The 23,736-nt window shown below is 47.6% G+C and overlaps 1 protein-coding gene across 1 annotated transcript; it reads left to right on the forward strand.

Moving 5' to 3' along the window:
• Positions 1 to 1,808: 1,808 nt before the first annotated feature.
• On the forward strand, positions 1,809 to 23,045 carry LOC129338609 (polyunsaturated fatty acid lipoxygenase ALOX15B-like). The gene is made up of 15 exons (XM_054992976.1): positions 1,809 to 1,913; positions 5,015 to 5,184; positions 6,226 to 6,441; positions 7,614 to 7,818; positions 7,964 to 8,048; positions 9,389 to 9,511; positions 11,436 to 11,539; positions 12,190 to 12,362; positions 13,333 to 13,476; positions 14,819 to 15,022; positions 15,978 to 16,064; positions 16,797 to 16,966; positions 18,613 to 18,835; positions 20,845 to 21,015; positions 22,468 to 23,045. The coding sequence occupies exons 1-15, from the start codon at positions 1,820 to 1,822 to the stop codon at positions 22,645 to 22,647; spliced, it is 2,349 nt and encodes a 782-aa protein (XP_054848951.1). The 5' UTR covers positions 1,809 to 1,819; the 3' UTR covers positions 22,648 to 23,045.
• The last annotated feature ends 691 nt before the right edge of the window (positions 23,046 to 23,736 follow it).

Here is a 23,736-nt window from a genome sequence, read left to right on the forward strand (position 1 = left end):
AGATTCCAGTTCAGGACAAGATGAGGCTCCTACAGATGTTATTTCTTACAGTGTTGAGAAGAAACAGGCTGGTGCAGAAACCCACTGGGCAGCACTGCCACCCTGTGCCATCTTTCTTGGGTGATATCCCTTCCCTGGAGGGGAATCTGTTGGTTAAGCCTTACATTGTTGGAAAGACTTTCTGGCCCCCACCTGTCACAAACATAGTGAGAAGAAAGCCAGGGCTGGATTGGGACATGCAGAGGCCCTACATTTAAGAGGACCTATAGCATTACTCTGCCACACACACAAAACATTTAACAGTTTTTTTGTATGTAGAGGACCCTCATAATCTGAGACATGAAACTGTAGCTTACTTAGCTTGTGCTTAAATACAGCTCTGCTGGGGTTGCCAGCCTCCAGGTAGTGGCTGGAGATCTCCCGGAATTACAGCTGCTCTCCAGGCCACAGAGATCAGTTCACCTGGAGAAAATGGCTACTTTGGGGGATGGACTTTATGGAATTATGCCATGCCAAGGTCCTTTCCCTCCCCAAACCCCACTTTCTCCAGGTTTCTCCAAGTTTCACTTCCCGGATCTCCAGGAATTTCCCAACTTGGAGCTGGCAACCCTAAGCTCTGCAGAAGAGCTGCCTTAACCAAGAGGAAAGGAAGAGGCGGGTCGTAAACATTTTTTAAAATGCAAATAAATTAATATAAGAGGGCTTATTGCTACAAGTAGGTGCCTCTCTACTCCCCTTCTCCAACAGAATGTATTCTGTCTGAAATTTATACACTTTTTTGAACAAACTCAGCTTGGCAAGTGGCTAAAACTGAGGGAGCCGAGATACAGTGGGTGGATTTCATTAAAGATCCTCCACCTACCATGGACAGCCCAAAAGACAAATAAGTGGGTTCTAGATCAAACCAAGCCGGAATTCTCCCTAGAAGCTAAAATGACAAAACTGAGGCTAACATACTTTGGTCACATGATGAGAAGACAAGATTCTCTGGAAAAGTCAATAATGCTAGGAAAAGTGGAAGGCAGTAGGAAAAGAGGAAGACCTAAAACGAGATGGCTGGACTCAATAAAGGAAGCCACGTCCTCCGGTTTGCAAGATCTGAGCATGTCTGTTAATGATAGGATGTTTTGGAAGTCTTTCATTCATAGGGTCGCCATAGGTCGGAGGTGACTTGACATCACATGACACACATTCACACCTCTCCCCTATTCCAGTCATTCACAGACCGCACTGATATTTGGCAGCTGAAGGTGGAAAATGATTTGGCTGCAAAGGCTCAGATTCGAGGTGACATCAGCAGCAAAATTTTATCACAGAACTGGCAAAGGGTAGTTCATGCCCATCGCTAAAGCAGCCAAACTAGGGCCGTTTTCACACAGCCACACGCCTGGAAGATCGCGTGAAACTCATGGCATAAAAGTGTCTTCCTAGCGCGATTTCCCAGCACGATCCCGTTTAATGGCCCTTTTTTCTGACATCTTCAGGCCATTAAAGGGGACCGTGCTGAGAGATTGTTCTAGAAAGACGCTTAATGCCGTGAGTTTGCACAATCTCCCCCAGGATGCGTGTGAAAACGGCCTAGGTCTCCAGCAGAGAAGGCAAGCGTTTCTTCCAACTTAGGACCTCCCCAAGTTATACAGAAAACCACGGAATGAACCAAGAGAAAAGGGGTTGGGGGCTTGCTCCTGTGCATGCTAGGAACTGTTAAGAGTGAGTTGGGGGGAGGGGGGTAGAAATCATCCTGTTCAAATTCTCCCTGTTCTTATTCTTTTTTATTCTTCCTGTCCAGCTCTCTCACTATTAAAAAAGGATCGCCAAGATGAGGTTAAAGATATTCTGGAGCTGGAAAGAGAACTGGAGAAGTCTGGAGGGCCTCCACAGAGTGCTTTGCTTCATGAAGACTCCACCGGCAGGTAAACTGCACCCGATAATCCCACGCCCAAGGGAAAAAGAAAGGAGGGAAGGAAGAACTTGTAGATGCCAATTTTCTTCTCCATTTCCTCCAGGAGTATTATTTATTGGTTTTCTGTCTTGTCTGTCAGTCATATGGCTTCCATGTACGGTTGGCAACATTTAAACTGGTCCCTCTAGCTGTCCCTTTAATATCAATTTGATCTGCAGCAGTTATCAGGTGATGTTATTTAGCAGTTATCAGGTGATATTAGCTCCAAGCCAGAAAGGCTTCAACTGTCAATTTCTGCATATGAAACCTCTATTAAAGGGACAAAGCATTTTTCCCCTGACCAGGTGGCAAGTTTATTTCCAAGTGGGTGCTAAGAAAAATAGTTAAACTTGCTCTTGGTTAAAACAATTTTTACAAGAAATATTGATAAAGGACCTACTAACAGCAATTGGAAATTCAGTTGATCATTGCCTGGACGTAGTAGCCGAATAAAATGGAAATGCTATTTATTTGAAGGGCATTAGAAGCTGGGAATCCTGACTGCAGAATTTGAACTCTTGCTCTGAACTTTGGTATGTGGTTGCTGTCACCATTTCCCCCTTTAACAGTGACCAGCACAAAAGGAACAGGGGAAGCATTTTCTAGCAGTGTTGAATTTCATTAAGTTTTCAGGCAAAGCCGGTTGTCGTCTACCTTGCTTTTGCTTCTGCCCCCACACACACACGCTCTCAGAAACGAGTGGCAAATCCAAATCACCTTGCTTCTTATATAACAGATGCACGCTCAAAGGGTTTCAAGCGGGCACCAAATATGTCATGTGCATGAATGAGAAAAACGCCTGGAAAGCAGCTGAGCGGTCGGGGTTCAGAGATCAAAATTGAGGTTATGTTCATTGTGTTTTCTTCGCACACTTTAGGTGGGGGAAAGCATGTAAAACCCACAAGACTGGAATAATTTTATAAAGTTCAAGCCAATTAAAAAAGAAACCTAAGTGCGGCAAATTAGTGCTCCAGGAGGGCACCGTTACCAGATACTCCAAATCCCCGAGTGATGCAATAGAGGCCCTCTTGAAGCTGTTGCAAGATGGAGCTAATAACTACTTCCTGCCTGGGACACATCCAGAGCCAGGAAAAATCAGCATTCTTTCGTCAGAAGCCACAACCCTCCTCCAAATGAGAAGCCAGACCATAATGACAGACCCCTTCGTAGCAGTCAGACAGCAGATACACCATGCTACGTTCACAGCCTACTATGAGATTGCAGCTTTGCTGGGCCATCGGTGGAGAAATTACAAAACAACTGGAGAGAAATACCTTTATTAGGAATGGTGGAGTGGAAATGTAACACAGGCAAGCATTAGAGTTCCTTGGGACACTTCTTTAGGCTGGATGTTGAAAAAGAAAATTTTCTCGGCGTGAAAGCCTGTTATAGTTTCAGAGTAGGGTCAGGGAAATCTGGGACCCCCATCCAGCCGTGAAGCTTTCTGGGTGGCCTTGGGACCACCATTCTCTCTCTACTTTACTTATCTTCAAGAGCTGTTGTGAGATTAAAACGGAAATGAGAAAAAGGAGGCGTGCCACGCCCCTGTTCTTTGATGATGGGAAAATCCCAGTTTGCAGCCTGCAGAAATCTTACAATGGAGATAAAGGAAAGGGCAGAGTGTGCCTAGTACAAAATACATCTCCCTGGTAGCCAAGAACACCAGGACAAAGAAGGGGGGTCAGTAGTTCTTCTTTGCAAGCCAGCAGTAATTGAAAAGGGTCTCATCCTGTCTCCAGCACTAACTGGAACACTCAGAGCCAAGCTACAAGTGACGAATGACACTTGCCTGGCAAGTGAACAGATTCAGGTGTATTCCTCCCTGTTCACTTGCCAGTCACTTGCGCTCCACTGTGAACAGGGCAAGTGAACAGGGAGGAATACACCTGAGTCTGTTCACTTGCCAGGCAAGTGTCATTCGTCACTTGTAGCTTGGCTCTCAGATAGATCAAGATGGGTAGTCATGTTAGTCTATCTGTAGCAAGAGAAAAGAACAACAGTCCAGTTCAGATATGTGAAGAACTCATGAGAACTCTACCACAAATTTTGTTAGGCTTAGAGGTGCTATGGGACTCTTGCTCTTTTCTACTGGAATACTCAGGCAAGGCAGTGACAAACTACAGACCGGTCCAGCCATCTTTTCTTTAACCTTCAGCCCAAAGAAAAGTTCTGCTGAACTTAAAAACTTACCACTGCAGAATGCTTTAGCTGCTTCTAATTTTTTAAAAAACAAATGGACCCTTGTGTTGCTCTCAGATTTAGTAAACTCTCTCTTTAATCCATGCAATAAAAGCTTCCTGGTTGGTGTGTAGCTCTCCTATTAAGAATTATTGGATGTGCAGGAGCGGCCCCAGTTCTCTAGAGACAGCATTGATGATCCACATTAAAAAAAAAAATCTACCCACATCAGTTTGGTGGTAGATAGCTCCAAAATTTAGGGTTGCCAACTTCCCGGTGGGGGAATAGAGTTCTCCTGGATTTAGAACTAATTACCAGACCGCAAAGATCAGTTCCCCTGGAAGAAATGGACTGTCTGGCATCATATCCCCACTGAGTTTGCTGTACCCCCTGAACTCCACCCTCCTTATGCTGTACCCCTAAATCTCCAGGGATTTCCCAACTTGGGGCCAAGCTACAAGTGACAAATGACACTTGAATGGCAAGTGAACAGACTCATGTGCATTCCTCCCTGTTCACTTGCGCTTCACTTGCACTCCACTCGATCACGTAGTGAAAGGCAAGTGAACAGGGAGGAATACACGTGAGTCTGTTCACTTGCCGTTCAAGTGTCATTTGTCACTTGCAGCTTGGCTCTGAGCTTTCAGGAAAACCAATCCACTACCATTCCTTAGATGGCACTTCGTGATAATTGCCTACTCTGGCTCCTTGCAGTGTCTGGCTGACTACAGAGGATGTATTGTCCAGAAAGCCAGGACCGGATGCCATTGCTGGCCAAGTATACCCTCTGGTGCAAAGCCAAGCTTGCTGCAAAAATCCATAGCCCCTCCTTGAGTCACGACAGCGCTCTGATCCAGTTATAAGTTCAAAAAACTAATGTTCTTTTTCCCACAGCAAATCATGAAAAGTGGGGAAAAGGAAGAGGCTTGGGCAACTGGGATCCAAATGGAGGCAAACTAGCTATGATCAGAAAACGCTACAAGAATCCAGCCAGTTTCTCGAGGACTCAGGGAACAGTAGCTGCTTCTCTGGGAAAATCCTGCCACTGCCCAGAAGACCTCAAGGTAACTCTCTTACAATTCCAGAGTGACATTTGCAGCTGAAACTCAAACCTGGAAGCCAGGCTGCTGCTAGCCCCTCCAGCCTCAGATGTTCACCACTCCTAAATAGAAAAATCTTTTACAGTTTGAGAAAAATGAGGCACACACCTTTACATAGTATTTAAAACTTAGCCTGGTTAAGATGACAGAGTTAGCTAATATGGCTAAACTTACTGCTTTGATAATGAAGATATTATCCACATTTATAGCAAATTGGAAGCCCCTTTGGCATCTGAAGAAGTGAGCTGTGATTCACTCATACCCTACCCCAAATTTTTTTAGTCTTATAGGTGCTACTGAATTCTTGCTCTTTTCTACTGGAAGCCCCTTACTGACTTTTTACATGAAACTGAAAAAAAATGAACTGATGATTTGTGGTTTCGAAGAGTAAGAGGAAAAAAGGATTATAGAAAAGGGGGAAGTTCTGATAACAATAGAACAATGTGACTTCTATAATTATGCCAATATTTGTTGTAGAGAAAATCAAAAGTGTTTCCTTCATATTTATTATTTTTCTCTCTTTATTCTTTTCTTCTTTTTTTCTCCCTTTTGTCCCCTTTTATTTTTTATTTGTTTTAAAAAAATCTTTTAATATATTTTTTTTAAAGAAAAGTTAGTCTGGTTGACTGGGTGTTCTAGAACGCTTGTGCATTTGCCGCTCATTTCTACAAAATTTGTGAGTGACTTTCATGCAGAATTGCTCCCCAAATATGAAGGTAGAGCAGCGCGGGGCTCAGGCACCAAACTCCCCTCGGCAGGCCCTGATATCCGGCCACACGGTAGCTTTGAAACGTAAAACTAATTAGCCTTGTGTGTGGCTTTCTGACCCTTGCTCTGAGATCAGTGCGGACTTAGGAGACAAGGACAATTCTTGGCAGTTCACAGCTGGTCTCTTGCTGCCTCCGTCTTTCCTGACAAGCTCATCCAGTTGGGCTGGCCTCACTGGGGGGAGACAAAACTCTCGTTCTTATCTTGATTGCGATTCCACTCCTCTCTCCTCTTTAGCCTTCGAAGGATCTGGAGGAGAGCTCTTGGAGGACTCAGCAGGCTGAATCAAAAAGTGAAGGAACTCCAATGATTTCTTACAAAGTCCAGGTGGCCACCGGGAACTTCTGGGGCTCAGGAACCTTCAACTCGATCTCCATCACCTTGGTGGGCTCCAAGGGCGAAAGTCCAAAGCAGTCGCTGAATAATGTGGGGAAGGATTTCCTCCCAGGAGCGGTAAGGAGTGGTGGAGTTTGGGGTGGAAGGTGGGGAGGTGGGCTTGCTGCACGAGAAGAGGGCCTTCTAGGGTTGCCAGCTCCAAGTTGGGAAATTCCTGGAGATTTTGGAGGTGGAGGCTGGGGAGGGCAGGGTTTGGAGAAGGAAGGGACCTTAGAGGGTATAATGACAGAGAATGTACATTACAAGGTTGCCATTTTCTGCAGGGGAACTGATCTCCATTGCTTGGAGATCAGTTGTAATTCCAGGAGATCTCCAGCTACTACCTGGAGGTTGGCAGCCCTTGGGTCTTTACCAAGGATCCACTTAGGGCAACGCCTACAGCTGCCAGCCTTGTCCCCATATGGTATTTTGAAGGAAGGATAAGGGTATTTTTGACCAGATTCATCAATGTCATGCTTGTTCCAGGTTTTCAAGCAAGGAGGATTTATAATCACTTTTCAGCTTCCTGTGTGTTTTGTGTGACCCATAGGCAGGCATGTTCTGTCTGAAGGGCTGCTTTCATCCTTTTCCTGCCACCTTTTTTCACATAGCCATTTGGCAAGGCTTGTTTTAGACCTTTTAGACTTCTCCCTCTGATGGAAAAACCTCCGCAGTTTCCCTTGTGCATATTCACTACGGCTGCATGTTAAACCTGCTTACCTTCTCAGTTTCACTATTGAGCAGAATAAGTGGGGGTAAGGAAGGAAAGGGGGCTGGGAAACGAGCTAGAAGGATGTCTGATTGCACTGAAGTTCCATTATAGGGCAGCATGCAGAGGGAATTCAGGTGTGTGTGTGGGGGGTGTCTTCTCTTGCATTAGCCGAATGGGCGTAGAGTGGGCCAAGCTAGAAGTGACGAATTACACTTGCCTGGCAAGTGAACAGACTCACGTGTATTCCTCCCTGTTCACTTGCACTCGAGTGGAGTGCAAGTGGAGCACAAGTGAACAGGGAGGAGTACACGTGAGTCTGTTCACTTGCCAGGCAAGTGTCATTCGTCACTTCTAGCTTGGCCCAGTGACATTTAAGTAGCATCACTTGTGAACTGCCACAATGTGTTTTCATTCAAAGCACGGAAAGATTTCTACTTGGCTTGAGCATGATACACTGCCCCATGCCCAGAGGGAAATGGACCAGGTGCCGCTTCCCACGTGCATGGAGCTGCAGTGAGGGGCTCTTTCCTCTCCGCAGGTGGATGAGTACGAGGTGTCCAGTGATCGGGACCTGGGCACGCTGCTGCTAATCCGTCTCCACAAGGAGCCCTACATGTTTTTCCCAGAGGACAGTTGGTACTGCAGCTTTGTCCAGCTGATAACCCCACAAGGAGAGACTTACCGTTTCCCCTGCTACCAGTGGATCGAGGGGCACCGAACCCTGGAGCTGAGGGAAGGCACAGGTGAGACGCTTTTTTTAAGGGTGGCTGCTTAGGCAGGACAACTATTTCCTCCACTCCACTGGCATATCTCCTTTCTTTTCGCAGATCTGGTGAGGATATGATTAGCATTTCAAACTTATATATACTCTTGCTTCTTCCTTTCTAGGCAAACTGGCTTGTGAGGATGCAGAAAACCCGTTGCTTCTGCGTCATCGGGCAGAGGAGCTGAAGGTGCGGCAAGGCTGTTATAGGTGAGGCCTGGTGCTTGACTCATTTATGAGCATTGGCTGGCAAGCTTTCTCTTGCTCTACTCCCCTTCCTTGTCTCCTAAGGCAGAGTCTTCTGTATATTTGCTCTTCTGAGAAACACTTTTTGCATAAAAGACTCCCAGCCACAGATGGCTAGCAAAAATCCCATTTCCATCAAATGTTTGAAAAGTGAGACCCTTGGACCCCATAGGATGACTATGATTCTCTTGTGCTTTGCATGTCTTTGATTTTGATTTGTAAATTGCCTTGAGATAAAAAGGCAATGCAAGGCATAAATATTTTAATTTAATCAATAAAAGCCGGAGGCACTTGGGGGATAGCAGATGGCTGAAGATTGTAGAGCCAAAGTCATGGATGGGATGATCTGGATTAGAAAGCAGAGAGAGGAAGAGTACAAAGAGATCTGGGAAGGAAGAGAAAACCTATGTGTGACTCAGCAGGCCCTCAGATCCATGGGGAAGGGAAATGGGTTTGCAGCAGAGTGCAACCAGAGAGGAGGAATTTGCCGTGGTCAAGGCAGGAAGTGACCCTTGTGTAAGAGCAAGGGCCATGTTTCTGCAATCCCGGAAAGTGAGAAGTGATAAGATTAGGCAGCTTCAGGAGGTTAAAGATTATGAAATTTATAATACTTTTAGAAACTTGTTAACAAGACTTAGTTGTCCCCAAAGTGGTAAAAGCCTGTGGCTGAACCAATCCAGACGTCCAGTCTGCAAGTTCCAAGACTGACAATGCAATTCCTATGCACAGTTACTTCAGTCTGAGCCCTTTGACTTCACTGGGTTTATGGAGTAACTCTGCACAGGCTTGCACTGTGAATGCTTCTACAGTAGAAAAGAGCAAAAGTCCAGTAGCAACAAAATTTGTGGTAGGGTATGAGCTTTTGTGAGCCACTTCTGAAGAAGTGAGCTGTGGCTCACAAAAGCTCATACCCTACCACAAATGTTGTTAGTCTTATACATGCTACTGGACTCTTGCTCTTTTCTACCACTACAGACAGACTAACATGTCTAAATGCTCCTACAGACAGACAGACAGACAGACAGACACACACACACACACACACACACACACACATAAATTCCTCCTCATAGAAAAGTAGCACGTCAATGAGAAGGCTAGAACCCTTGTGGTGTTAGCTTTCAGCATGTTTTTCAAAGAGGACTATTTAGTCCCATAACCATTTGCAGCCCAGAGGAGTACAGCTGAGTCACAGGTTTACACATGTGTGCACGGACGCACACACACACATCTTGCAGTAAGAATACAGATTTAAAATTGTTTGTTTGTCTGTGTAAAAGTCAAACTCTTAATTGTCAAATCAGTTGGGCAGAATTTGCTCCCGGAATGCCGCAGTGCCTGGCTGTGGAGAACATCGAGGAGATGGACACGAATGTGAAATTCTCCTTCACCAAGCTGAGCACATTCCTTCTGCGTTCGAAGCTCACGTGAGTTCTGAAGAATCTGCTTTGGGGCTGAGGGAAGGCGGGCAGGTAACAGAACCAGAACTGGGCAGGCAGAGGTGGTGGTGACCATCGCAGATTTCTGTTGCTGCTTCTCTCCACCTGTCAACTAACTGGGATGCTGATCTGGCAGGGGGACCTCCATCCATCTGCTCTCACCCCCCTTCACAAGCTAAGCAGGTGAGGCTGAGGTGGGGCATGTCTGTGTTTATGTGCCATCAAGTCACAATCGACTTATGGCCAGGGCCGTATTAACCCATGGCCAGGCCCCTAGGCTTTTGGGTATTTTGGGCCCCCTCCGGCACTTCGATCTTTCACCCCACTACAGCTGACAGCCTGACCCTGATACAGCAGGTACTAGACCCCAGTACATAGCCCTGTATCCATTTTGAGGGTCTCCTGAAGAATTCTATTCCCAATTTTTAAAGTATTTTTATTGTGCAAGTAGAACTCTTCAGGAAAGCACAATTTGGGGGTATAATTGTTCAATGCTGTAATATTTTGAAGTCAATAATTTTTTTATTATTTATTAAAAAATATATAATGTATGGATAATTGTTTTAGTATAAGAGACAATTTGTTTCACTTCAATAGGGAAGCAGTTAATTATCTTATTAATAGAGGTTATATAAGAGAATCAATTAATTGTAATCTATGTGGAGGTGGGTCTCAGCAAAAAATATTGACAGGCCCCTAGTCCCTGTGGGGCCCCTAGGCTTCGGCCTAGTCAGCCTTATGAATAATACGGCCCTGACCTAGGCTTTGGCCTAGTCAGCCTTATGAATAATACGTTCCTGACCTAGGCTTCGGCCTAGTCAGCCTTATGAATAATACGGCCCTGACCTAGGTTTCGGCCTAGTCAGCCTTATGAATAATACGGCCCTGACCTAGGCTTCGGCCTAGTCAGCCTTATGAATAATATGGCCCTGACCTAGGCTTTGGCCTAGTCAGCCTTATGGATAATATGGCCCTGACCTAGGCTTCGGCCTAGTCAGCCTTATGAATAATACGTTCCTGACCTAGGCTTTGGCCTAGTCAGCCTTATGAATAATACGGCCCTGACCTAGGTTTCGGCCTAGTCAGCCTTATGAATAATACGGCCCTGACCTAGGTTTCGGCCTAGTCAGCCTTATGAATAATACGGCCCTGACCTAGGCTTCGGCCTAGTCAGCCTTATGAATAATATGGCCCTGACCTAGGCTTTGGCCTAGTCAGCCTTATGGATAATATGGCCCTGACCTAGGCTTCGGCCTAGTCAGCCTTATGAATAATATGGCCCTGACCTAGGCTTCGGCCTAGTCAGCCTTATGGATAATACGGCCCTGACCTAGGCTTCGGCCTAGTCAGCCTTATGGATAATATGGCCCTGACCTAGGCTTTGGCCTAGTCAGCCTTATGAATAATGCAGCCCTGCTTATGACGGCCCCAGCAAGAGGCTTTCAAGGCAAGTGAGAAGCAGAGGTGGTTTGCCAGGGCCTTCCTCTGCTGGTTACCCGTCAAGTATCATCCCTGCTTAGCGCCCAAGACCGGGCTATACAATGCTGCCTTCCTTTCCCTTCCAGGAGGGGCAGGGGGGTGCAAGAGATACAGGAGGCAAAAACACTACCATTGTGCAGATCAGCTCAGAGACTCCAGAAAGTCTCACAAAACTCACCTTAGTCGAAGCATCCTACAGAAGGACAGGGGACTTTCCCTGCTCAGTTAGTGCCCTCAGGGTGATATTCTGCACTGCAGAGGGAAAAACTGGCCTGAACAAACCACATTCCTGGTGAGCAACTACTCCCCTCCCCTCCAGCTATTCCAAAATTTCTCCCCCATTCCCCACCCTGACCTTTGCCAAAGCCCTTCGGTTAGGGACCAAAGTTCTACCTCGCCGTTTCTCCCCCCCCTATTTCCTGTTTCCCCTCAGGAAGGTGGAGATGAAGCTGAAGGGCTTCTTGGGCTGCCGGCAGTCTTGGAAGAAGCTGGAGGACATTCGGCGGGTTTTTTGGTTCAACAAAACCCCCATATCAGGTGCGTCGCTCTTTGCTTGTGCATCAGAAGAGTTAATTGTGAACACTTGGCCCCGGGAAGACTTGACGCCTGGCCCGTCTCCTGCGGCTGTTAAAAATGGCACTGCAGGCAGGAATTCAGCAGGCATAGATTTTCCTGGCAAGGCAGGAGAAAGGAGTGGAAAGTTTTACATCTCGTGTTATTATTGAAAACCACTAGAGCTCTCCTGTGCAGAGCTGGGGAGAAGACAAACGTTATGATACAACATTATGAACCTAACCGATTAGCTGCACCGAGATTCACTTCTATAGCCTGGCTTTTGTTCTGGCTCGCTAGACATGACTGCCCTTGGCCCAGATAGTTGACCAGTAGTCCCCCCTCTCTCCTCCCCAATCTCTGAATTGAATCCACTATTCCTAACACCTCGGGTCTCTTCCTTAACCAACTCCGCTCCGAAGACACTGGACTGCCTGGAGTCCAGGCTTTGGTGTTCTCATTTGTAATGCACTGGTCTCCCTTTCACCCCTCCAAGTGCTGAGGACCCCTCCCATCTATAAAAGCCCCACTCCCTCCTCCAGCCCCCTACCATGAGGTTTCAAAAATTTGTCCAGACTGCTGGAGAGCCATTGGTTCAAGGGACCTTTCTGAAAACCCAACATTTCTGCCTCTAGAATATGTTGCCGATCACTGGATGGACGACGCATTCTTTGGCTACCAGTATCTGAATGGTGTAAACCCTGTGGTGATCCAGAAATGCACTGAGATCCCAGCCAACTTTCCGGTCACCCAAGAGATGGTGGCCACGTCCCTGGCAGAAGGCTCGTCCCTTCAGCAGGAGCTGCAGGTAACCCCTCCTTCATTACTGCCTTTCTGAAATCAGTAGAAAATAGCAAGAGTCCAGTAGCACCTTTGAGACTAACATAATTTGTGGTAGGGTATAAGCTTTTGTGAGTCACCGCTCACTTCTTCAGAGTGAAGAAGTATCTGAAGAAGTGAGCTGTGACTCACAAAAGCTTATACCCTTCCACAAATTTTGTTAGTCTTATAGAGGCTACTGGACTCTTGCTCTTTTCTACTGCTACAGACAAACACGGCTACCTATCTTGATCTTTCTGAAATCAGACCCTGCTGTATCTCTCCATCAAGTAACATATTTACAGTCAGGGCTTTTTTTCTGAGAAAAGAGGTGGTGCAACTCAGTGGGTTGCCCTCTGGAGAAAATGGTCACATGGCCGGTGGCCCCGCCCCCTGATCTCCAGACAGAGGGGAGTTTGGATCGCCCTCCGCACCAGTGGTGTGGAGGGCAATCTCAACTCCCCTCTGCCTGGAGATCAGGGGGCGGGGCCACCAGCCACGTGACCATTTTCAAGAGGTTCCGGAACTCCGTTCCCCCGCGTTCCAGCTGAAAAAAAGCTCTGTTTACAGTAAAACAGGGGGCAGCAAGCCTGTCCCACCTCAGAGGGAGGGAACTGCATGTCTGTAGCCAAAGGAGGGCCGTTTCTAGACGGCTTACTGGCCCCCGGAACGTTGCACCACATTGCAGGGAAAACACGAAATATCGCGTTTTCTCGCCCAAGTTTTGCGCAACGTCATGCGATGTCACGCAAAACTCGCGCGAGAAAACGCGATATTTTGCGTTTTCCCCGCAACGTGGCGCGACGTTCCGGGGGCCAGTAAGCCAACTTGAAATGGCCGATGTTTCCTTGATCAGAGCGGGGCGGGGGGAGTGGCATCTCAGTGATGGAGATTGACTTCTTTTCACCCATTGCTGCCCCGGCACCATCACCTCATCCTCTGCACTTTGCCTCCTCAAGAAGGGAAACATCTTCCTTGTGGATTACAAGATCCTTCAGGGCATCCCGACCAACACAATAGAAGGCCAACAGCAGTACATGGCTGTCCCGCTCTGCCTGCTCTACCAGACGCCTTCCGTGGACCTCATGCCAATTGCAATCCAGGTAACCAGGAGTCAGGCTGGAAGGGGCATTCAGGTTCGGCTAATTAATCTTGTTCGTATCCATGGTCTTAATATGCTGACTCTCCAGAAACCTGCTTGAATTGCTTCTCAAGTAACAACAATACCATAAAACTGTAAAATCAACAGTGCAGGTGATCAATATTTTTAAAAGGGCAGAAAAACAGCATAAAAACAATTGAGCAGCCTAAAAAAATATTCATACGACAGTCTCCGGACTAGACCATAGAGCAGCTAAAAAATTTTTTTAAACGTAGTTAACAGCCTGGTTGAAAGGAAATAGCCTGCAGCTTAAAAGACATGCGCGATAATCAGCATCTGAAATCTTGCAGCTGCACTGATGGAAATCTGCTTCTGCCAAAAACTATTTTCTGAGGTTGAAAAGGACTGCTTTGGTGGGGGCGGGGGCGGGGAATGGCAAAGATCCACACCATCTGATAATACTACTCGGGATCCCCCCCTCCCCAAGTTCTGAAATTTAGTGGCCTTTCTTCAACGGATGTGGCTGTTCTATCAGCAGAAGGCTTCTAACTCTGCTGTCCCACGCGGTAAGATATACAAGCCACTCCCTGCACAAATTACCTTCCTTCTCGTATGGCTATGTCAGGGGCAGCAGTGACCTCTTGCATTGCCATCCCACCCTTCCTCCAAGGGCTTCAGGGTTGCTCTCCCTTCCTTTTGCTTTTTCCACACAACAACCCTGTGAGGGAGGTTAGACTGAGAGAGAAAGTCTGGCCCAACATTGCTTAATCACACAGTCCTAGTCCAACATTCTAACTACTAAACTACATTATTCTCTGCAAGCAGCTGCCATGACTCTCTCATTTGCCATCCCAGCAGCATAAGGCTTTGTGTTTCCCCTTCCTGCTGTGCAGAAAGAGAGGGGAGGGTATGTGTGTGTGTGTGTATGCACACCAACAGAAGGAGGGTAGAGAACAAGGTTTTCATCATGATTGTGAGAAGGAGAAGGAAGAGCTACGTTGGCTACACACAAAATTATTGTTCAGTAACCTCCACACATCTCCTCAGGAGAGCAGTATAAGCCACGTTGGGCCCCAGTTGGGGGGAGAAAGAAGCAAATAAGTAAATAATCTTCCCAAGAAGGAAAGGACAGGCGGTTGTGAAGGACACCACTTAGGTTGCTAAGAGATTACCAGTGCAGGGGAGGCTTGGCCCATTATCGCTCCATCAAAACTAGTCTTCAGGCTATAAATCCAGAGATTTATAAATCCATGCAGTTGTCCTCTTGCTCGCCCAGTGCCCACAGAGCATTTTTCAACTCCCCTTCTTGCTTTCTCACATGCCTCTCTCATTCCTCTCCACAGCTCAGCCAAACTCCAGGTCCTGACAGTCCCATCTTCCTTCCCACTGACCCGGAGTGGGATTGGACCCTGGCTAAGATGTGGGTGCGTAATGCTGACTTCCACGTCCACCAGAACATCTCCCACCTCCTCCGGACGCACCTCATCGCAGAGGTCTTTGCTGTGGCCACGTTGAGGCAGCTGCCCATGTGCCACCCAGTCTTCAAGGTAAGGTACCAGGGAGGCTGAACGGGAGAACACGGGGCCGAAAAGGACCAGAAGGGATCGCATTTGGGTTTCCCAGCCAATCTGAAGCCACTTGGGACCAGAGAGGTCCCTGAAGGGGTAAAGGAAGGTCTGGTCTTCATTTTCTTCAGAGGTCAAACACAAGTGCGCCTGTGGACTGCTCCATCTTGGGCAGTGACAGCTGTGTGTGTAGGAAGTGTTGCATGCTGTACTGGCAGAACACATCATGGTGCCAGCTGTTTGAGAATCAAAGACAGCTTAGTTTTTAAAAGTTGCCATATCTGTCCTGTCCAAGGATCTCTGGGGTGGCAGAAAAGCGTGCCACAAGCCAGGCCTGCTTCACTCAGGATGCATCTACTCTACCAAGAGCCATGCCTTGTGGTGAGGGCTGCCACTTGTTGAAAGAAATCTCAGGGTCAACTAGATGAGATGGGCACCCCCAGATTCTCCTAGACACACGCCACCATTTTAAAAAGTGATTTCTCAGCTGAGAACGCCTTTAAACTGTGCTTCAAGGGCTCAGTTTTGATTGAGACTACCATAGCACTGGGGGAAGAGGGAATCTAGCCTTCTGCCCCCCCACCCCAGCAAGCCATTTTTCCTCCCTGAAATGGTGACAGGAGGGCATCCTCCCCCTCCCCCCCCCCACACACATGCAAACCCTAGTACTGTTTCAGGGAGGAACAACAATACTTCCCGTGTGCCATGGTGGCCCCCAGAGCACCATTTAAAGAAGTTCCTGGTTGGGAACTCACTGTTTAAAATGGCGGTGCATCCCCAGGGGAGATGCCTATCTCACCTAGTTGGGCCCAGAGATGATGAGTCAACTAATCAATCAACTAAATATGCTTGAAGTTGTATATGAGAGAAAAGTCTAAAGAAAAAGACACGATTTGTCCAAACCAGGGGTCCTACACCTTTCCTTCCTTCCTGGCAGCTCCTGCTTCCTCACTTACGATACACCCTCCAGATCAACGCGTTTGCCAGGGTCAGGCTGATAATGAAAGGAGGTATGATGGATCAGGTGAGAGAGACATCCTGTTGCCCTTTTGGCTTCTCTGCCCAGGCCGTTCCCTTCCAAACACACCCCAAGCCACCATCTTGGACTCTAAGGCCAAAGATCAACATGGGTGGCCGTATTAGTCTGTCTGTTGCAGTAGAAAAGAGCAAGAGTCCAGTAGGCAGCACCTATAAGACTAACAACATTTATCTGAAGGAGTGAGCTGCGACTCACGAGAGCTCATGCCCTACCACAAATTAGAGGTGGGCACGAACAGGAAAAACAAACAAACACGATGTTCGTTGTTCGTTGCCATCCATGAACAGGGAATCATGAACAACCATGAACATGACCCTGTTCACGAGCATGTTTGTGGTTGGCTGTTGCATCTGATGAAGAGAGCTTATGCTACAGTAAAGTTGGTTAGTCTTAAAGGTGCGACTGGACTCTACTATTTTATAAGAATTCACTGCTTGTATTAAGTCTATCAGCATGCAATTAATTGTTAATTATTATAGGTGATATCAGTCATGACTTTGTGTAAGCCATTCCTAATTTCAGACATGCAAGGCAAGAGAACCCCGTGGTCACTTTGGCCAGTTTAACCACAGATTTCTTAACTTCTCCTTCCTTGTGTTGATACAGTGGAAGAATCTTGAGAACTACGATGTCTCCTCCCCACAGAAACATGCACACGTGCACTCATGCCACGTAAGCACATATGGCACCTGAGCTCTCCCTTAACCATCTTCCCAGGCCACTTCTGCAGGCTACAAAGGAATTGTGCCAATTGTAGGAAAAGGCACACAGGAGATGACCTACGCCTCCCTCTGCCTCCCAGACGACATCGAGGCCCGTGGAGTCGCCTCGGTCTCTAACTACTACTACCGGGACGATGGGCTGAAGATCTGGGCTGCAATCAAGAGGTCAGGAGTCGGACAGGCTTTGGGTAGGGGGAGTGGGAAGGGGACAGGCACCAGGCTGGGAAAACTGGGACAAAACCAAGGGTTGGAGACAATGTGGAGATGGGTGAATGTTTTGGGAGCCTGTAGAAAGACACAGGAAAGGAGGAATGGAGGGGGAACCGGGAGCCATTCTCCACACCTGGCAGTGGCCAATGAGTGTGCACCAGTCCCAGCTCCCTGAAAAGTGTGCCTGTGTGATACAGAACACTGGCACAGTCAGGACCGAAGTAGGCAAGGTGGTCTGAGATCCATTATCAGATCTTCCTTTTTTGAAAAAGATGCTAGTTGCAGCCATGTGTTCAGAAGGGAGCTAATTAAAATGGGGGGGGGGTATGGCATGGGGAGGCGGTGTAACCATTTCTACCTTGTGCTGTTTTCCTGGTTCAAATCATATACTGCTTCCCTGCACACAAGTAGCATGCAGATCTCTTTCTGTTTTTTCCATACAGTAAATAGAAACTTCAGGGGAGATAGACCAGGAAAACTCTGTGTGGGGAAGGATGAACTCCCAGCACCACAGCCCTGATATAATTCCTCCCAACCACACACATGCACATGCACAGACTTGCAATTAGCATCTTTTTAAAAAAGCAATTATGAGAGATCAAGATCAGGGAGTTCCTGCCATCTCACCTGGAGATAGAAGGAGACGCCACTGGCATTTTTGCTTGAGATTCTGCACTGCCACAGCCAATGGCTTGGGGGTGGGGGCAGGCTGCAGTTCCTTTTGCTATCGAACGAGCAGGAAAAGGAAAGACAATTTAACCAGCATTCTTTCATGGTGGAGGTGGGAAAGGCCAACGATTGGATGGTGCTGGATAATAATGGAAGCTGAGCTGAACTTTCTGGAGCGGCCAGTTGATGGGATGCCAAAGCGAGTGAAACTGGATCAGTACCTTTTGTTTTCAGCTGAACTCTCTTTGGGAATCATTCCTGACTGGGCCTCAGCCGTTTTCAGCAACAGAAAGTCCAAACCTTGTAACCCGTACAGTGTATCAGTCTAGAGAAGATGTGGAACACGCTGCCACAGCATATATTAATGGGCACTTGCTTAGATGGCTTTAAGAAAGGATAGACATATTTGTGGAGGAGAGGGGCATCAGTAGCAGGGTTGCCAGGGACCCGGGACTTACCTTGTCGTTGCTCCTGGCATGCTCCTGTGTCAGCGTGATGACATCACTTCCCGGAAGTGATTATCATTGTGCAAGGCGGGGCCTGCGTGCAGGACCGCTCTCAGGGAAGCGCGATGATGTCAGCGACGTTGTGCCAGCCCCAGGAGCATGCCTGGGAGGCCCATTCCCCGCCTTTCCCCCCTTGCTGGCCAGGTAAGCGGTGGGGGGGGGCAAAAGGTGGGAGCAGAGGATCCCTCCCCCCCACCAGGGGAATGGGATCCCTAATTCATTGATGATGAAATGGAACCTCCATGTTCAGGAGTAGTATACTCTGAAAATTAGTTGCTGGCAGGCAACAACAGGGGGAGACGTCGGCTTCTCTGGCTCTGCTGTGCCCCCACCACGGGACATCTGGTTGACTACTGTGTGGAACAGTATACTGGCCTAGATGGGCCTTTGGTCCTCCTCATAAGATCCAGGCTTCTTGCCTTCCAGCTACGTCTCGAACATCGTCCAGTTCTATTACAAGAATGATGAGCGTGTTGAGAGTGATCCGGAGCTCCAGGCCTGGGTTCTGGAGATCTTTAAAGAATCCTTCAAGAACAGAAAAACCTCCGGTGCTCCCTCCTCGCTGAAGACCATGGCGGAACTCACAAAGTTCCTGACAATGGTGATATTCACCTGCTCAGCACAACATGCCGCTGTCAACAGCGGACAGGTAAGATTAAGAGAAGAAGACCTCTCTCCAGCTTGTGCCTCCAGCAGGTGACTCTTTGATGGGTATGGAACAGAGAGCCTGTTGAAGCTGTCTGTTTTCCTGACCCCCTCTGGTCATTTTCCCCTCATGGCTGGCTGCAGATATCCCCTCTTGTTATATGGGTTCTATGTTGCTAAATTAGAAACCCATCTTGCAAGACCCAAGTAAATTAAGAAATTATTTTAAATCAAAACTTCTCAATAGCGAGACCAATACAACTAGATTTTTACAACCAAACATATTGGTACAACAAAGAACAGACCGCCAATAATGTCTTTGAGCTAAGCCACATAACTGGTTGTCTCTTGGGACCACTTCAGGGTGAACAAAGTCCAATTTTTGGGTCTACCAAGTGCTAGAGTGGTTTGCTGCTGTCCTCTTGATAACAGAAACTAACTGGAACCCAGGCTTCTGTCTTCAGCTTAGGAATGACAGCCCTGCAATAATGACATGATTCCAGTAATAGTACCAAACTAAATTTAACTCCCTCCCTTTTTTTACTTATTATTTTTCACATACAATGTCTTTCCAGTTACCTTATTCAATAAGAACTGAAAGGGAAACTGTATGAAATACCCAGGCAAGATTCCCTGGGTAGTGTAGTCTTACACAGAATAGCTGCTCGATGCGATGGGAGAGAATCCGCAATGCAATTCTTCACTGGGGAGAAGAGCGGTGGGGGGATTCTCTCTCTCTCTCTCTCTCTCTCTCTCTCTCTCTCTCTCTCTCTCTCTCTCTCTTGCAAAAAGCCACCCTGGATTTCCTGCCTCCTGTTACATCCACCCCCCTGCCCCCGAGCTCCCAGAGGAAAACCCAAGCCAAGGATTTTTGCACGAGAGAGAGAGAGAATCCCTCCCATCACTCTTCCTCCAGTGGAGAATCACATTGAGCAGCTATTCTTTGTAAGACTATACTACCCAGGAAACTTTGCAGGACCTGACACGTGAAGAACATGTGTCTGACATCTCATTACATTAAATAAAATGTAATTAAATAAATAGTTTGACTCTCATAAAATCTTATTAAGTTCCCCTGTAACCAGCCTTCTCCTCAATTGCTTGGCTCCAGACACTGACTCTGCCTTACTGGGCTAAACCAACTAGCTCATGGGGGTTACACAAACATTGCACAGGAGACATGTAATCGGGGTGGCTGGGCTGGTCCTAAGGTTGCCAGGTTCCCTTATTCTCCTGGCAGGAGGAAGGAGAAAACATACTTTAACATACTTTGTAAACCGCTTTGAGTGGGTGTTAAGTTGTCCTGAAGGGCGATATATAAACTGAATATGTTATTAAAACAACACTCACCTTTTCGATCTTTTCTCTCACGCGAGCTCCCAGCTCGATGATGTTACTTCTGGGAGTGGGGTCATTGTGCAGGCCTTGGGAGCACTCCTGCACTTCGCACTGGGCTGATTTGCATTCACACTTCACACCCGTTTGGGGCCCAAATCAGCCCGGTGCGAAGTGCAGGAGCACTCTCGGGGTCTGCGAGATGTCACTTCTGGAAGCGATATCGTTGCACCACACCGGGAGTGTGCCTAGGAGGCCAGGTGAGTAGTGGCAGGGGGTGGAGGGTGGGGGAGGGGGATCCCGTGCCCCCACCGGAGAACCTGGCAGCCCTAGCTGGTCCAAGTTATTTTGGTGCTCGAGGCAGAAAATCCCGAAGATCATCCCATTGCAGCTGAGTTTTGAAGTCCAAAATGGAGGCTTCCCCTGCAGCTGAAAATCCAAATTGGTATCCCTCTCCACCTTCCAGAAGGGCTACAGCTCCTGTTAGTTTCAGTGAGACTGCTGCAAGATAATTTCCTAGTAGATGTTGTAGATGATGGGTCATGACAGGTCAGATTAATTGCCTCCCTTAATGACAGCCAAAAGTGGCCACCTTGTCTTGCCCGAGCATGGTGACTGAGACAGGAGGTGTTCTTAAGCTGAAGGAATGGTTTGACCTCGTGCTTCCTTTGGCCGTAGTACGACTTTGGCGCATGGATCCCCAACATCCCCCCCTCCATGAGAAGGCCCCCGCCCAAGGTCAAGGGGATGGTGACCTTGGAGGACGTCTTGGAGACCATCCCTCCAATCAACACCACCTGCATCGCCTTGAGTTCTCTGTGGTTGCTGAGCAACGAGGCAGGGGACAGGGTGAGTGCTTGTGGGGCTGGCGGGAGGTGGGCTTCAGTTTGGAGGCAAAAGAAAAAAAGAATTCAAGAGCAGCCAGACCTCCATTCGCTGTTTAAAACTATGAGTTTTACTTTTCAAAACAACATTTGAAAACAAATCTTTGTTTTATCCTTTTCTACACGCAGGGCTTTTTTTCTGGGGAAAGAGGTGGTGGAACTCAGTGGGTTGCCCTCGGAGAAAATGGTCACATGGCTGGTGGCCCCGCCCCCTGAACTCCAGGCAGAGGGGAGTTAAGATTGCCCTCCGCACTGCCAAGCGGCGCAGAGGGCAATCTAAACTCCCCTCTGTCTGGAGATCAGGGGGCGGAGCCACCAGCCATGTGACCATTTTCAAGAGGTTCCGGAACTCCATTCCACTGTGTTCCAGCTGAAAAAAAGCCCTGTCTATAGGAATTTCACAGTTTTTTCGAAGTTAGTTTTTGATAGCTGGTTGATGGGAGTGTTGGACTTGGGCCAGGGAGATCTGGGTTCAGAATTCTCACTCTGCCACGAACCTCACTGGGGAGGGTTGCCAGATCCCAATACCCTCCTGGCGAGGGGCGGGGGGCGGGGGGGAACCTGGAATTTACCTTGTTCGTTTTCATTCCTGGCACTTGTGTGATGACGTCACTTTGGGGAAGTGACATCATCAAGCTGGTTGCAGGCATGCTCCACCACTTCATGCAGGGCTAATGCTGGCCCATCTGGAAGTGATGTTGTTGCATCCCGCTGGGAGCGTGCCCAGTGCACACTTTCCCAGGTGGCCAGGGGGTTTGCCATCTGCCGGGTTGCTGGGGGCTTGCAACTCCTACCATTTGCCAGCAATTGGCGGGCAACGCAGCAAACCTCCGAGAGATTACTCACCACCAGCAGGCAACTGGGAAGTCTATCACCAGGTGACCTTAGGGCAGTCATGCTTTCTCCTTCTCAACCAAGCCTACTTGGCATGGGCCGTTTCCACACTACTCATCATCCAGAATGGGGCGCAATGTCGCAAAAAAAACATGGAAGATAGTGCCTTCTCACGCAAGTTTTGCGCAATGTCACGCAAAACTCGCACAAGAAGACGCTATATTCTGTGTTTTGTTTACGACATTGTGCCTCATTCCAGATGAAGGTGAGTAGTGTGGAAACGGCCATGGGTGTTGTGAAGATGAAAGGAGAGAGCCATCACAACTGTTCATTCCACCCTGAACTCCTTGAAGGAAAGGTTGGACTAAAGATTTGGAAAAAAATTGAGATGGTAATTGATTTCCGGGGCAAGGTTTGGATTCTGCCACTCACATAACATGCATTATTGCCCCAAATCAAAGCTTGCCTTGAAGTTTTAGATTTTGGATTTAGAATGTGAGAAATTAAGTGAAATTTAAATGCAGGATCAAAGTGCAAATTTCAGATGTCATCTTCGCTGTGATTTCCCCCAAATCTCTTTCAGAGGCCGCTGGGATACTATCCGGACGAGCATTTTACTGAGGACGAGCCAAAGCAGTTCATCAAGGCATTTCAGGTTTGCCTGGCTGAGATTTCTGAGGAGATCAACAAAAGGAACAAATCTCTGCCCCTCCCATACAACTACATGAACCCTCCTGAGATCGAGAACAGTATCTCCATTTAGGTCCTGTGAGACAACTTGACTGTGAAGTATTAAAGCTGCTCACGAGACAATGCCTTCACTGACAAAAAATTTTACGCTGTATACATAGTTGCCTGCCCTGTCCTCTTTTGTTTCCGCCTCGGGAGGGAGATCTCGCTCTTGAAAGTTTGGAACTGTCAGCATTGTATATGCAGTAAGGCTGATCTCCACTTTTCATGGCTCATTGGGTTGGAGAGGAGCAAAAGTGTGTGATCTCTGGTCTCTGCCTCCTATTAAACCACAGTCCCGCACATGCTGGCTCACACAATTCACCTTAAAGCCACCATCCCAGATTTCAGAAGAGCAGGCAGGGAGCAATTTCATCCGGTGGGAGTCGTGGCAGGATTCTCACCAGGGCCGATTCCAGACGGCCCTCCCTGTCCCGAAACGTAGCGCATTGTCGCGCGTAAAATGCGAAATACCGCGTTTTCTCGCGTGAGTTTTGCGTGATGTCGTGTAAAACTTGTGTGAGAAAACACAATATTTCGCGTTTTTTCACGCGACGACGCATGACGTTTCAGGATGGGGAGGGCCGTCTGGAATCAGCCCTCATTTTTCAAGCCCTTTCTTAGAGCTATGGACATAATTATATGGGCCATTCAAGGATATATCCAAGATGAAATTGCCAAAAAGCAGTTTAGTTTTAAGAGCATATGGGTGGTTAATGTTGCATTGTTTACCCTCCTTTTTAAGTAAAAGGATTTATATCTCTGATTCACCTACACAGGCCTAGTTCATTGTTAACGAGTATAGCTGCTTAGCATGCCAAACAGGTAACTGGCCAGAAACATAGGTGCTCCTAAGGACTGAACCCATGCAGCCTGAAAGAAAGCGATGTAGAAGAACACACTTTTTCATAATGGTGTTCAATACCATGGACAAGCCAGCATAACCAAAGGGAAGCATTTTCAAAAGCAGCAGCTGAACAGATTAGGTTTGTCAATCTCCATCTGAGGCCTGGAGATCTCCCAGAATTACAACTGATCTCCAGACTACAGAGATCAGTTCCCTTGGAGAAAATGGTTGCTCTGGAGGGTGGACTCTGTGACCCTATTCCCCTCCCTGAACCTC

The sequence above is a fragment of the Eublepharis macularius genome, chromosome 12 (genome assembly GCF_028583425.1).
Source record: "Eublepharis macularius isolate TG4126 chromosome 12, MPM_Emac_v1.0, whole genome shotgun sequence".
In the NCBI taxonomy this organism is placed as follows: domain Eukaryota; kingdom Metazoa; phylum Chordata; class Lepidosauria; order Squamata; family Eublepharidae; genus Eublepharis; species Eublepharis macularius.

What these genes read in the sequence shown, in the direction of transcription:
- LOC129338609 (XM_054992976.1), top strand. Translation starts at nt 1,820, where the DNA reads ATGAGGTTAAAGATATTCTGGAGCTGGAAAGAGAACTGGAGAAGTCTG. An exon ending in AGGATTTCCTCCCAGGAGCG is followed by an intron (nt 6,442 to 7,613) that starts GTAAGGAGTGGT and finishes TCCTCTCCGCAG; the next exon opens with GTGGATGAGTACGAGGTGTC. An exon ending in CAACAAAACCCCCATATCAG is followed by an intron (nt 11,540 to 12,189) that starts GTGCGTCGCTCT and finishes TTCTGCCTCTAG; the next exon opens with AATATGTTGCCGATCACTGG.